Source organism: Homalodisca vitripennis, chromosome 8 (assembly GCF_021130785.1).
Source record: "Homalodisca vitripennis isolate AUS2020 chromosome 8, UT_GWSS_2.1, whole genome shotgun sequence".
NCBI classification, from domain to species: domain Eukaryota; kingdom Metazoa; phylum Arthropoda; class Insecta; order Hemiptera; family Cicadellidae; genus Homalodisca; species Homalodisca vitripennis.
In genome coordinates, this window is record NC_060214.1 from 16,794,995 (window position 1) to 16,809,805 (window position 14,811).

General features: G+C 34.2%; 1 protein-coding gene across 1 annotated transcript in view; it reads left to right on the top strand.

Annotated features, from left to right (window-relative positions):
* Positions 1–14,811, top strand: part of LOC124367362 (receptor-type guanylate cyclase Gyc76C-like) — a 331,079-nt gene that overhangs the window by 243,314 nt on the left and 72,954 nt on the right. The window contains exons 6-7 of the mRNA XM_046824122.1: positions 8,583–8,823; positions 9,786–9,932. Of these exons, the coding sequence (XP_046680078.1) occupies positions 8,583–8,823; positions 9,786–9,932 (388 nt within the window). The remainder of the gene's footprint in view (positions 1–8,582; positions 8,824–9,785; positions 9,933–14,811) is intronic.

The following is a 14,811-nucleotide window of genomic DNA, read 5'->3' on the forward strand; positions in this document are numbered from 1 at the left end:
CACCTTTTGTGGTACATCATGAAATGGAACAAAAATCTAAAGCTTTTGGTGCATATCAGCCTTTATCCATTTTTTTAACTATTCAGGATCAAAATTTCAATTTTACACACAAATAGATTTGTGAGACCCAATTAAATATTTTGAAAAAAGGAAACCGCAAATGAATACAGGACAAGCACACATTAAGATTTTTAACCTTCTTTTAATTTTCACATTTCTCTTGGAGATTTACTATGATTACTGGGAATTTGTTCTAAATTGTTGTCATAAAGAGTGTTTGCAACACTGTACAATCTTTACTAATGATTTACTTTTTTGTAACGTATGAATTGGATTCATACATTTTTTACGCCTCAAAATAAAAATTATGCCTTGTATATCTAGGAGATTAATATAGACACAAAAATAATATATTTATGTCTTAAACTTAAATTGTTACCTCGGAGAGTATCTTGCAAAAAATACAGTATAGACAAAATATTGTGGGTTGCACTAATTCTTAGCTTTTTTTAGTGTTTAGCAATTTTTAAAGTAATGGATTAAATGTTGAGTTTAGAATAGAATTATTTAATTAGTTGCAGTTAAAAATTAATAATAAGTTAATTGAGCAACTTATTCAGGGGAGGGTTGTATGGGTGAGTCAGACCACTTCCCAAACCGCCAGAGAAAAATAAAATGTGGGGTATTTTTAATACCCACTGAAAGGGTATTAACTCTTGCTAATAACTTTAGTATAAAATCCAATAGTGCAATTTTCAGTTTTAACAGTTAAAAGAAAAATATTACTTTAAAAGCGGTAGCTTTGTACCAGTTACTTGCAAAAAATCTTAAAACTTAGGAGAAAGCTGAAGGATAATTGGTTGGTACAACGGCTTGCTCGTTGAATCATGGTTATTGCATGCAATATCAACGTAGTTATAGTACGTACTGTACTAGTATGTTTAGTTATACGTTCAGAATTTCCAGTCTTTTTATGATTAATATGTTAGTTTAAGAATATCACTAATATGCAAGAATAAAGTTAGATGTGAATTTACATCTGGTGCCATCCATTGCCAGCCCTGTTGAGGAAATACTCCTAGGTTATGGAATATTTAACATGTTCACAGCATTTTTTTACAAGGCCAAATCTGGATCTGTGTTACTAAACATATGATACGTAGGACGTTATACTGATGGAAGAAATATTTAGTTTAGTGAAGTACATTTAAGTAGTTCTCAAAGTTTTGTTCCACATTTCCAAAGGAAATGCACCCTTTAATGTATAAAAATGGGAGATCAATCTACCTCTCCTGTCCAGCTAGCAATATGAGGTTTGGGCCTCTATACCCAAATTTAAATGTTGAATATGCCCCTGGGTTAACGAATGGGAAAAAGTAAAAGAATTCCTTATAATAAATATAATCTATGAAGAGTATTTTATGTAACTTTGCTATTCAGGAGTCCATCTTTGTGTCTTGGAACGTTATACTCCTTTTCAGTATAGAATTTAAAATTACGTTGGAGAGTGAAGGAAAGAACATACATATTGTTATAAGAATAGAATTTTGGTATTTTGCTCTAAAATAGTTTGAAATTTGATTGAAATATTATTTAATATGTTCACGACGTACACGTAATCTGTCACAACTGCTGCCATGTACCCAATTGGGTATACCCGGGTTTTCGTAAAGCACGTCGTGCCTGAAAAGTGTGCATTGAAATGTGTGTTGATGGGGTACTCATTTTTATGCATTTCCTTATGAGTGTTTTTATTGTTTGCCTGTCTTGGTTTGTTAAATTTGATCCCACGGTTAAAGAAATACCTCAAACTATCGTGTACCCCATCAGGTACAGCATATAAAAAGGTCAGGAAATTAGCCGTTGTCGTAAACGTGTTAACAACTGTGTTTTGACTCTTGTTTGAGTTGATAAAGTCTATTTATTAATTGTCACAAACTTTGAGATCTTATTGAAGAAAGACAAAAATGGATGGTTCAGCTCTTTAAGAATTATAGAAGATATTTGTTTGTAATTGATACAAATGAGACCACTTATCCGTTAGTGGAGCTGCTTTTTCGAAGCTGGACGTCTTGATTTATCTCAGGCAGAGTGCTCAGTATGCAAACGACGCTGCAGACGACGCATTAAACACCAGGTGTCCCTCTTTATCTGTCCACATCGTCTCCGTTAATTGACTTTGCTGTAGGTTCTACGCTTCTCTCAGATTATCTCCGAACCCCACTCTTACTAATTTCCTCCTCTATCAGGTTGTCCGTTCTTTTTGTTTTCATTCATTTTGTAACTTTTTTGCTCATTCAACCGCAGTTAGCAATATCTGTCTGGTTGCTATTACAATAGCATATATCCAGTTAACCGGTTGCCTTTCGAGATACTTTTGCTACATTGTATTTAAACATCTCTTATGTGTTTATCAGTCATGTAGTAATTGATGTCAATAAAGAGAACAGGTCCCAACTATGATCTCCGGGAGTCCCCACCAATTATAACCATTGATTGTGTTAGTTACGAAAGAGATAACTGATCCAATGCTATAAATTGTAGAACGGAAAAGGGAGCACTCGGACTGCTCTCTATGGAGCGAATGGCTCAGGTAGCAAATATTTGAACAGCGTAACAGTACAAGTTATGTGGGAGGAGCCGTATTGTTGGACCTTAGAACTAACTGAAATAATCCCCTGACTAATGATTTATCTCCTGTGTAACTAATACAATCCAATTTACAACTCATTGTTTGAATTTGTGGTTGAGGCAATCACGTATTGATATTCTTCCACTCATTTACTATTTGTTATAGTAGATTTACTATCCTTTGCATTCAGAATTAGATGACTGATTGATCAGTTCCCGAAGGAGTTGTTATGAAGGTTCTGATAAAATATAGTATATTTTATGAAATAATGCTGAAATACAACAGATTGCCAGAATATGAGAATATAAACTATAAAATGATATAAAGTGGCAAGACAAAAATACATGGCAATATTCATCTCTTTATTCTCTAATGTGGCTCTAACCCTGAAAATGTGAGAGTTTTATGACCTAAAACATTTACCCATAGACTCACCAAACCCTAGACAAAACAGCATTTGAAATATATTTGCCATAGGTTCTTTTTGTCCTTGGAAAACCCCAAGCTTATAACTCATTGTTGCAAACCACAGAGGAAGATCTCTTTACAGTTCTAAGCTATATAAACTGTTATAATATAATTAAGTTATTATAACACATTAAACCAGCACTTACGTCACGTCTATTAACAAAATACTGATTTAATATTGTTCATTGTTACCTTTTGTTATTGTTTGGCATCTAATAAAGTTGAGTCTGTAATTAGTGTCTTGGGTTAGTTTTTTTTTTTTTTTTTTTAAGAAAAACCAAGTCAAACACAATTAATTTTGAACTCCATTCCCTTGTTTAACACCAACCTCGTTGTATTGTAGTGGATGTTGCTTTAATAACTATAGTTTATTAGTAGAATACTTTACTAATTTTTTCTCAATACGTATCTGACTGTTTAGTTAAAAATCAACGTATAATCGTTAATTACGTTAAATATAATTTTGTACGTATACTTTTTTAAACTGCTGAAAAGATTTTGTGAAATTGAAAAATTTTGACAGTAGACACGAAAAGCGTAGAATTTAAAATTGAATATCTGCAGACACCTTGCACTTGTAATATGTAAATAGAAGAGGCACAACTCCCAAAACTATGGAGAGGTCGGTGCATGCAACATGCCAGATTCATAAAATTATTCTCATTAAATCACAGTTCTCCAATGAAGTTGATTAATTCCTTCCTGTACATTTGTAATCGTTGGGATCGTTCGCTTTGGTAGCGAATTGTCAAGTGCAACGGAGATCGGAGACAGAGATAATCGTATCCAACATAAACATTCGTCACGTAGGTACACTTCCTGCATGTTGGCTGTGGGCGTTAGTATTCGCCTATGGTCCCACTTATTAGCCTGACGTGAGGAACATTGTTGTTGAGTTAGAAGCTACAGGCAGTGGAGAGCTTCTCTTAGAGAATTGTATCCCTTCAGTTTCTTGATTTTGTTTGTAGTCTGTTTAGATGGGATTATAAAACACTTATTTCTATTACTGATGAAAAATTTACTTGAAATTTGCTTAATCTTTAGTATTATGTTATAGCAACAACTTCAGACATAAATGTTGTTGACTGAGCACTTTCTCGTTTCTCAACTCTTTCAGTTGCTGATGAATGAAATCCGATTTCTGTCTGTCCGTATGCACAATAATCAATAACATGATATTTTAAATTAAGTTAGTAGTCTGTTATTTGTTGAATATTGCTATTGGTGTCATTTATGACCTTAATTTTAATTGTTATTATTTTAGATACTATTATATTTGTAAAATGGACAAACTAACATAGTAAAAGTTAAGATTTAAAGTTTAGTTTTTAATTTTGTATCATTATGTCGTCAATTGCATATTGCATTTTATGTTTAAAGACTAATAAATGATCGTGAATAACTTTTGAACGAATTCAATCAATCAAAATATCTTTTATTACATGTTTGTCAAGAACAGAAATTGTGTCAATTTTACAGCAAAATTATTGATTGTGAACATATAGTTGATCTAGAGGGTCAGAGTTTGGTATGAAACGTAACCTCTACTGGTTCTATGTCAGCATTGAAAACGGTAAACTTCAGTCCATTTGGAAACCTGATTTCTGTCTATCAAAAATGTGACCCTGGCAACATTTGACCTATGGTTAAACATGTTGGCAACAAAAAACATAGAGAATAAACAAACAGAGTGTAATCATAGGTTTTTATCATGTGGCATTTTCCTTTAACTTATCAAGATTTGCGATGAAGTTACTGTTGATTACTGAGATATTATAAATGGTAAAGGGTTTTTATTACAATGTTTAGTTGTATTACTGATGAGATGTATATTACAGATCAGGGGTCTCGTGTTCAGTAATTCAAAAGTTTATTAACTCATTTTCTTGTCTGTACGTTAAGCACAAATATTTTATCAGTTTTACAGTAAATTTGCGAAGACCAACAGTCTTGTGGAACATTGCTCATAACTGGATAAAGGAGAAAAAGTAACACAAATAACTGAATATGCTAAGGACAACACCCATAAATGAGCAAATATAAATGTTCTGACACCTTAAAATCAGTATATGTTTGTCACTGGGTAATGCAGTTGTTATTTATTTCTATGGTTTTGGAGATGTAGATGAACTCCTCAACTTGTGATATTCAAGAAAAATGTCACAATAAGTTTATTTTTTATAGAATCTACGGTTAAGCTCTTAAAACGTCTTTGTATGTTAAACACTAGCCACTATGGAGTTTATGGAGTCTCTCCCATAAGTTGATGACAAAATCAGGTTTCTGTCTTTATGTGTGTCATCTGCCTGTATGCACGATGACTTTCGAACGAGTTAACTTACAGGGTTGTATGTGAAACTCCACCTATACTATCTATATATTGAAAATGAAAATTGTAAACTTTGCCCCATTAAGAGTTGCTCTCCAAACAAGGATGTTTCCCTTTGTGGGGCAAATGCGAAACCTTCCACGCTGACCTGAAGTGTGGTGTACATTTAACCTTGTTTACTTAATATATTATATTATATTTAATAAACTGCAAGTATTTTTGTTTAAGTAATTGTTTCTAGACATTTACTGCTTCAGTTGCAGACGTGAGTTTTCGCACTATGTGCATTAATAACACCCGTATGTGTCTCTTTAAAAACCGTTCAGTTTTGGATGTTACTAAACTTGGTAGTGACACTTCATTATTTTAATATAATAACTCTTTTTATTATGTCTACTGAATTGTCATCACTCTTTATTTCCAATTGTTATACACTAATAAATAATTAAAGCCTTTATAAGGGGTCTTTGTAACCTATAGCATAACATTTGAAAACATTAGCAGAAACCTATAATGAAGGAAACAGGATTTTTCCGGACATTTGCCATCGTTCAGTGAAACAAGAAATCAGTAACACTACGTTTCGAGATCTGCAATCTGATCTCTTCTTCAGGTAAAGAACTAACCTAATACATGTAATAACTATCCTAGAACTGTCATATTGAATAGGTAGGTCAAAGTTAAATTTTCTAAAATCACAAAAATTTAATCGTTAACTAAAATGAATTTTAATATCTCCAACTGTTATTCTTACTGTTTGAAATATGGTGTGATTGAAGTTGACAAAAGTGTATCTCATGTTTTTAATATTGTGTAAAGATAGTCATTACAGTTTAATCAGATTGTTGAAGTAGAATGCGTGATGCAATATAATCAGTTAAGATTGTGATAATACTAACATGTCAGTCTGGCCAGTTATGTTTATATTGAGGTAGTCTTGTATCAAGGGCAGTGTACGACTACAGAGATGTTTATATTGAGGTAGTCTTGTATCAAGGGCAGTGTACGACCACAGAGATGTTTATATTGAGGTAGTCTTGTATCAAGGGCAGTGTACGACCACAGAGATGTTTATATTGAGGTAGTCTTGTATCAAGGGCAATGTACGACCACAGAGATGTTTATATTGAGGTAGTCTTGTATCAAGGGCAGTGTACGACCACAGAGATGTTTATATTGAGGTAGTCTTGTATCAAGGGCAGTATACGACCACAGAGATGTTTATATTGAGGTAGTCTTGTATCAAGGGCAGTGTACGACCACAGAGATGTTTATATTGAGGTAGTCTTGTATCAAGGGCAGTGTACGACCACAGAGATGTTTACATTGAGGTAGTCTTGTATCAAGGGCAGTGTACAGCCACAGAGATGTTTATATTGAGGTAGTCTCATATCAAGGGCAGTGTACGACCACAGAGATGTTTACATTGAGGTAGTCTTGTATCAAGGGCAGTGTAGGCTACATAGATGTTTATATTGAGGTAGTCTTGTATGAAGGGCAGTGTACAGCCACAAGTCTCTGAAGCCAGTGACATTGATTGTCTGCTGGCAGCAGATAATCACTGGGTTATTTTCATATTTGCATCACAAATGACTAATCACCCACCGAAGTGGCTTGTTATAATTCACAAAGTAAGCACCAGACTACATGATATATGCTGATTAAAATTTTACATGGATTTTACTTTTTAAGGATTATCAGTTAGCATATAGTTTTGCATGTCTAGGTTTAGAAGGTCCACTCCCACTATATACAACCATATTTTACTTAATTACCAGGCATGTGGATGGGTTTTGTTTGAAGGTGTACTATTTTTCCGAGGCATACTAAATCATTATCTGCAGTTATCATATTTGGTTATTTTTACTAGTCATTAACTAACCTATACATCTTGTACTGTTATTGTTGATTTATGGGACACCCTCTATACCGGGTGAGTTTTTTAAAGTGATCCAATAGCTAACTTTTTAATTACACAACTTAGCACCACACTTTAAATTTGGAACTTGCTCAATTTTAAGTTTAACTCAGGAATACAATTTTCAATTTTTTTTAAGAAGGCAGCCATTTTCCAATATGGCGGCCAACTTTAAAATCTTTTATGGAACACCCTATATTTTATGTTGTTTTTAGATTCTACTCTACAAAATAAAACATTTTTGCTTTTGAGAGTTTTTCAATATCTCTAATGGTTCAGGAGCTACGTGGACTGGAAGCTGATGATGATGATGAACCACTGATGATGAAAACTTACAGTCCACGTAGCTCCTGAACCATTAGAGATATTGAAAAAATTTCAAAAGCAAAAATGTCTTATTTTGTAGAGTAGAATCTGAAAATAACATAAAATACAGGGTGTTCCATAAAAGATTTTAAAGTTGGCCGCCATATTGGAAAATGGTGGCCATCTTCAAAAAATTTGAAAGTGTATCCCTGAGTGAAACTTAAAATTGAGCAAGTTCCAAATTTAAAGTCGTGTAATTAAAAAGTTAGCTATTGGACCACTTTAAAAAACTCACCCGGTATAACTGTGTTATATGCAGTTTGTGGAAACAATAACGTCCCACAAAAACCAAAACAAGTCAAAACTTTGCACTAAAGTTGATATTATAAATATTTGGGATAATTTCATTTACTGGTTTGGTATGCCGTTATATACCAATATGGCGGCCTTCACATTGTAAAAATTCACAAATCTGTTAATTGTGGGCCTACAGAACAACTTTTATGTTGTAAATGAAGTTGGATTTTTGTATTTTGAAAATAAATCATAATATTTTGATATATTTCCGGCTGTGCTGGAAGGAGTGTTTTTTATTCTCATATTATTCAACCATTAAATATTGTCTTTTATCCATATCCTGCTTCCTGTTTCCTACTTCCAACTCTCATTATTCCTGTTTTTCTGTCATTTTCTTGAGAACTGTTTCTTCCTATATGATTTTGTAAATAAACTATCCACATCAGCCTTTTTTTTTTTATTTCCGCCAAAATTTCCAGCTGCCTATACAAATGATTAAATTCTTCATTTGTTTCCTCCTTTATCAGTTTCATTTCCTCTTGAGAGGTTTGTAAAGTTTCCGATGATACTCCTCTCCCATTTTAAGAACAAAGTTTCAACTCCGTAGCATGACTCAGACTCTTGTTCCGTAGGTGACAAAATCTGTGCTGGCCCTGCTAAAGTACTATGAATGGTTCAAGTTCTGTATCGTCTGGGAGGATGACTGGAACTCGGTCGCCAGGTCCCTGAGCAAGGAGGCGAACGAAGTGAACATGACGGTGACGGCGTGGCGGGAGGTGCAGAGCAGCAACAAGTGCTGCAGAGACAAGCTTCCGTGCTGCACCAACAACTTCTGGTACAACATCATCACCGAAACCATGAACCTCACTCGCAGTAAGTTACACGTCAACCCGTGGGCTTCATGCTCCTACACCCTCCCGTTCACTGTGTCACTTGAAATACCTGTAATGCAAGGGCTGTGTTTTTCAACCTCCGATCTCACACCATCACGACCAGACACAGGTCCCGGAGTGTGGGTAGTTGTCAATCGTTAATATTCACAGCTGCAACATTTGTCACAGCTGAGTTCAAATTGGTAGTTTGCACTCTATTGATTCTCCCATTAGATATGAACTGAAGAGTGATATTTGTTTGCTGCAAGCAGAAGGGAATAGTGCAGCAGAAAACCATCTGAGAATGTGACTTATTTACAGAGAAAACACAGGTGATGGTATTGTACATGAGTGGTGTAGAAAATCAATAATGTTGACTGACACCCACAAATATCGTCCAATGGCTTCAGTTTTGACGTTTCTCGAATTAGTCCTTGAATGTGACATTCAACCATCCTTAAATGTTTTTCGCAATTCACGCACAATACACCATCATTCGTAATGTTTTCTCCATAAACACACACGGCACATTCTCCATTGGATTTCTACTGCTCTATTCCCTTCTGCTTGCAGGAAACGAATAGCACTCCTCAATTCACATTTGGCGGGAGAATCAATAGAGGTGGCCATGTTTATGCAACTGCAGCTCAGCACAAGCAGACTACTTGAATTCGATAGTGTCCAATGTTTTAGCATGGAAGATGCGTGATCGGTGATGGACGTGCCAAGTGTCTGGCTGTCATGTTGAAGATGGAAGGTTGAAAAAAGGAACGATCCTCGTATGATAAATAAGAATTTTCGAAGTATAGAAAACGATTGTATACTTTGCTCATTGCCATGTTTGTAACTGAAGGAAGAATAAATGTTCAATATGTACTACAGTTTTTATTGTTTGTACCTTTACGTACTCCACGTAGAGGGTTCGTAATTACGTCTGATTTAACTTTGTCGATGTGGTTGCAGTCTACGTGTTCCTTGGCCAAGCCAAGACGCTGGTGGATATGATGCAGACTATGCAGGCCCTGGGACTGTTCAACAACGGAGAGTACATCGTCATCTACGCAGATCTTCTCACCTACTCCCCTCGGGAAGCCTACAAGTACATCTGGAGTAAGCTCCATAATAATATGAGAATCAACACAGTGTATCTAGTTCATCTTTTTCAAACTTTTCGCTTGAAAAATCTATAGATTTATATTACTTTCTGATCAATGTATTTATAAAATCAAGAAAAAAATGCTCTAGCCGACAAATAGATTTGTGTCACGAATTTCCTGATTTAAGCATTTAGAGGATACCGTGTGATAATGTCTCCACTGCTGAACAGATTGCAATGTCAAATACGTTTTTTCCAATCTTAGGATACAATGGAAGTATGTAGGGTGGGTCCGTTTTCAAATCCTAAATCAGTACAATTACTTTTATTTGAGTTTTTAAAGTATAAGTATAACTTCTTTGTTTGAAGGTTATTTTTGACGATGGAAGGATTGTGAAGGAAACAGGATTTTTCCGGACATTTGCCATCGTTCAGTGAAACAAGAAAGGTTTATTTTAACCTAGTTTGTAATTATGTATTAGATTAGTTCTTTACCTGAAGAAGAGATCAGATTGCAGATCTCGAAACGTAGTGTTACTGATTTCTTGTTTCACTGAACGATGGCAAATGTCCGGAAAAATCCTGTTTCCTTCAAGTATAACTTGTCAACAGATTTTTATTTTTGTATCTAAAAGTTTTGGAATCTTTGTGAATAGGGTTAAAAACCACTATCATTAAATTTTTGTCCCAAAACATTTTTGTTATCAATCTTTTAAAGCCTCTAATCACTTTGTCAATCGTATATAAAATTATTTTTTTCCAAGATTGTTTTGAAATAATTTATGTATTTATATTAACCCTGGATCTGGTTGTTGAAATTCCTGTAACGTCTGGAATTATTTTGTTTGTTGTGCACATCATCATCATTCAAACATATGTAGAATGTTTATTATTGAAGTAAAGTATATACTATTATATATTTTCTTTTTCAGTACATTGTAAGGAATATTTATATGTTCTATGAATATATTATTATATTGCAATTTAGGATTTTTCTTTAGCACCTCAAATAAATAAAAAGAAAAGGAAACAAAATAAATTAAAAAATAAAGCCTTATAAAAATAGAAACTATTTTTTGTTTATTTTGCAAAATATAAAAAATGTCCTCCAAAAGATTTTTATGCAAAACATTAATAAAATTCCTCTTTCTATCAACTGTTTGTTGTTTAGAAAAATAGTAAAATTTTCTGTTTGTCCAAAAACCACATATACACATGCAAATATTTTATGACATTTTCAGTATGGTTAGTATATCTTAAAAATTTCACTAGTATTTACCACTTGAAACATTTCACAATAAAGAGTTTGATGACACCTAATATAATCACAACTAAAATAACAAAATACTAGGGACTAGTCAAAACTAGTCGTTTAACATTATAGAAATGCCACTAACTGTGTTTGAAATGCATGTCTTTTTTCGGACAAGAGAGTAATAAACATATATTTGAAGCAGTTGCCCTTGATTACAAAGATGACTGCAAAAACGACTATTGACTAGTTGCTTAACATTGGAGAAACATTTTTTGTGGTTTTTGGTTTGTGTTAAAATAATGTATGTTTATAAGTTATTATTTTATAACATTAAATTAATATTCATCATTTTAGTTTTTTTTTTAATAATATTTTATACATTTTATAAATATTATTGATATTTTAACTATTTCATTCTGATCAATCCAAAGAGGAAAACCTTACTTTTTAGTTCTGTTTCATTAGTTTGTCTCTTGTAATTAATCATTTACAAACAATTAAAAAATAACAATTTAACAATTTTGTTCTACTTATAAGTGGTATTAATATTTAAGTGATGATTTAACTATTATAAATAATATTAAAGTAGTCCTTATAAATATTACAAATGATTAAATATTGTACGTCGGAATTTTCTATTTTAACTGGTACTGTAGCCATTATGATATCAAGTTATTGATTCATATATCTTAGTGAATCGGAATAAATCTATAGGACTTGTGCTCGTACCAGATTTGGTATCTTATTGCATTTGTTCAAATAAAATAGAATTTATTTATAAAATATAAAATCAGATAAGTAATCTAAAGTCTATCTTTTTTTCGTGTTAGTTACACAAATATCTATTAGTTAAGCCCTATCTTTGATTGTATTAGTTACGCAAATATCCAGTACTTAAGCCCTATCTTTGATTGTGTTAGTTACACAAATATCCGTTAGTTAAGCCCTATCTTTGATTGTGTTAGTTACACAAATATCCGTTAGTTAAGCCCCATCTTTGATTGTGTTAGTTAAGCCCTATCTTTGATTATATTAGCTATTTATCTCTTGGTTAGCTTATAAAATCATAGCTCCTACTAAAAAAAGTCAGATTTATTTTAAACTTCATACTTGTAATTTTTTAAGAAAAATAATTTATGGATAATAGGTCAATAGTTTAAATATTAATAGCTTAGCATTCCGAGTTTGAATTTCAATCAATTTGGAAAAACTTAGTATATTATTGAGAAACTCATATTCTAGACCACTGTAGTTTGTTTTATTACAGCATGTTGTAAGGCACTAAATTAAATTTGTCAAAATGTGGTGTGTAGGGTACGAGTCGGTGTCGAAGACAACACTGAGTTGTGAGAAGTCCGACTTCCAGAGGTCCAGGTCGTTGTTGGTTGTGGTGCCGTCGCCACCGTCCGAGAGCTACGAGGGCTTCTCCGAGAAAGTGCGGCTCTACAACAATGAGCCGCCGTTCAGTTTCCCTACACCACCCGTTTTCACTGTCTCCCACGAATGGTCCAAGGTAATAAATTGTAATTGTCAAACCACTTTCAGGTAGACAGAATGTAGACATTGTCACCGTAGTTGGGTGGCGGCTACCTACTTACAGATTTGCTTCAGCTGTTTGAATTAACAAGTCAATAAAACTTTTCCATTTGTAATTTTAATAATTAGTGTTATCCTGAATTCAAATTTTTTATCAGTGTTGTAGTGTTATTGGTACCTTGTATATCATCTTATACAGGGTATTCAGTAAGTCACTCAAAAGTCATACTCAGTATTACAGATATGTACTTTTTTGAAACTTGGTAATTTATAGTTGTTCCTAATTACATAGGGAACAAGAAAAAATTGTATACAAGTGTATTGAGATAAAAAATGACAATTTTTCTTTATCAATATGTATAAAATAAAAACAATTAAAATTTGTTGTATCATTTTATAATTTAATAATTTTAACAGATTTTATAATACAAATAAATATTATGTCATATCCTACTTTCCCCCCAACACAATAAAACAAAATCTTCACATTACGTTTATTTATGAAAAAAGTTGTGAATTATTTTGTGTGCTCTACACAAATGTATAAAATATGTAAATTCACTTATACAAATAATTATTTTTGTTTGAAATTTGGTATGTTTGTTCCTATGTAAACAAGGAACAATATAAACGATGCATACAAATAATTTAAGAACATAAAATTACAATTATAAAAAAAAATAAGTTTTTGTCTCTAATATTTGATTCAAATAAAATTATTATTATCACACAGACAGCAGCCAACTTGTACGACTCTGTGTTATTGTACGCGAGGGCACTGGACAAACTGTTGCGAGAAGAGCCGTTTCTCAACTACACTTTGTTGTTGTTCCAGTTTATCACAGTGACAGCAGCCAACTTGTACGACTCTGTGTTATTGTACGCGAGGGCACTGGACAAACTGTTGCGAGAAGAGCCGTTTCTCAACTACACTTTGTTGTTCCAGTTTATCACAGTGACAGCAGCCAACTTGTACGACTCTGTGTTATTGTACGCGAGGGCACTGGACAAACTGTTGCGAGAAGAGCCGTTTCTCAACTACACTTTGTTGATCCAGTTTATCACAGTGACAGCAGCCAACTTGTACGACTCTGTGTTATTGTACGCAAGGGCACTGGACAAACTGTTGCGAGAAGAGCCGTTTCTCAACTACACTTTGTTGTTCCAGTTTATCACACAGACAGCAGCCAACTTGTACGACTCTGTGTTATTGTACGCGAGGGCACTGGACAAACTGTTGCAAGAAGAGCCGTTTCTCAACTACACTTTGTTGTTCCAGTTTATCACAGTGACAGCAGCCAACTTGTACGACTCTGTGTTATTGTACGCGAGGGCACTGGACAAACTGTTGTGAGAAGAGCCGTTTCTCAACTACACTTTGTTGTTCCAGTTTATCACAGTGACAGCAGCCAACTTGTACGACTCTGTGTTATTGTACGCGAGGGCACTGGACAAACTGTTGTGAGAAGAGTCGTTTCTCAACTACACTTTGTTGTTCCAGTTTATCACAGTGACAGCAGCCAACTTGTACGACTCTGTGTTATTGTACGCGAGGGCACTGGACAAACTGTTGTGAGAAGAGCCGTTTCTCAACTACACTTTGTTGTTCCAGTTTATCACAGTGACAGCAGCCAACTTGTACGACTCTGTGTTATTGTACGCGAGGGCACTGGACAAACTGTTGCGAGAAGAGCCGTTTCTCAACTACACTTTGTTGTTCCAGTTTATCACAGTGACAGCAGCCAACTTGTACGACTCTGTGTTATTGTACGCGAGGGCACTGGACAAACTGTTGCGAGAAGAGCCGTTTCTCAACTACACTTTGTTGTTCCAGTTTATCACAGTGACAGCAGCCAACTTGTACGACTCTGTGTTATTGTACGCGAGGGCACTGGACAAACTGTTGTGAGAAGAGCCGTTTCTCAACTACACTTTGTTGTTCCAGTTTATCACAGTGACAGCAGCCAACTTGTACGACTCTGTGTTATTGTACACGAGGGCACTGGACAAACTGTTGTGAGAAGAGCCGTTTCTCAACTACACTTTGTTGTTCCAGTTTATCACAGTGACAGCAGCCAACTTGTACGACTCTGTGTTATTGT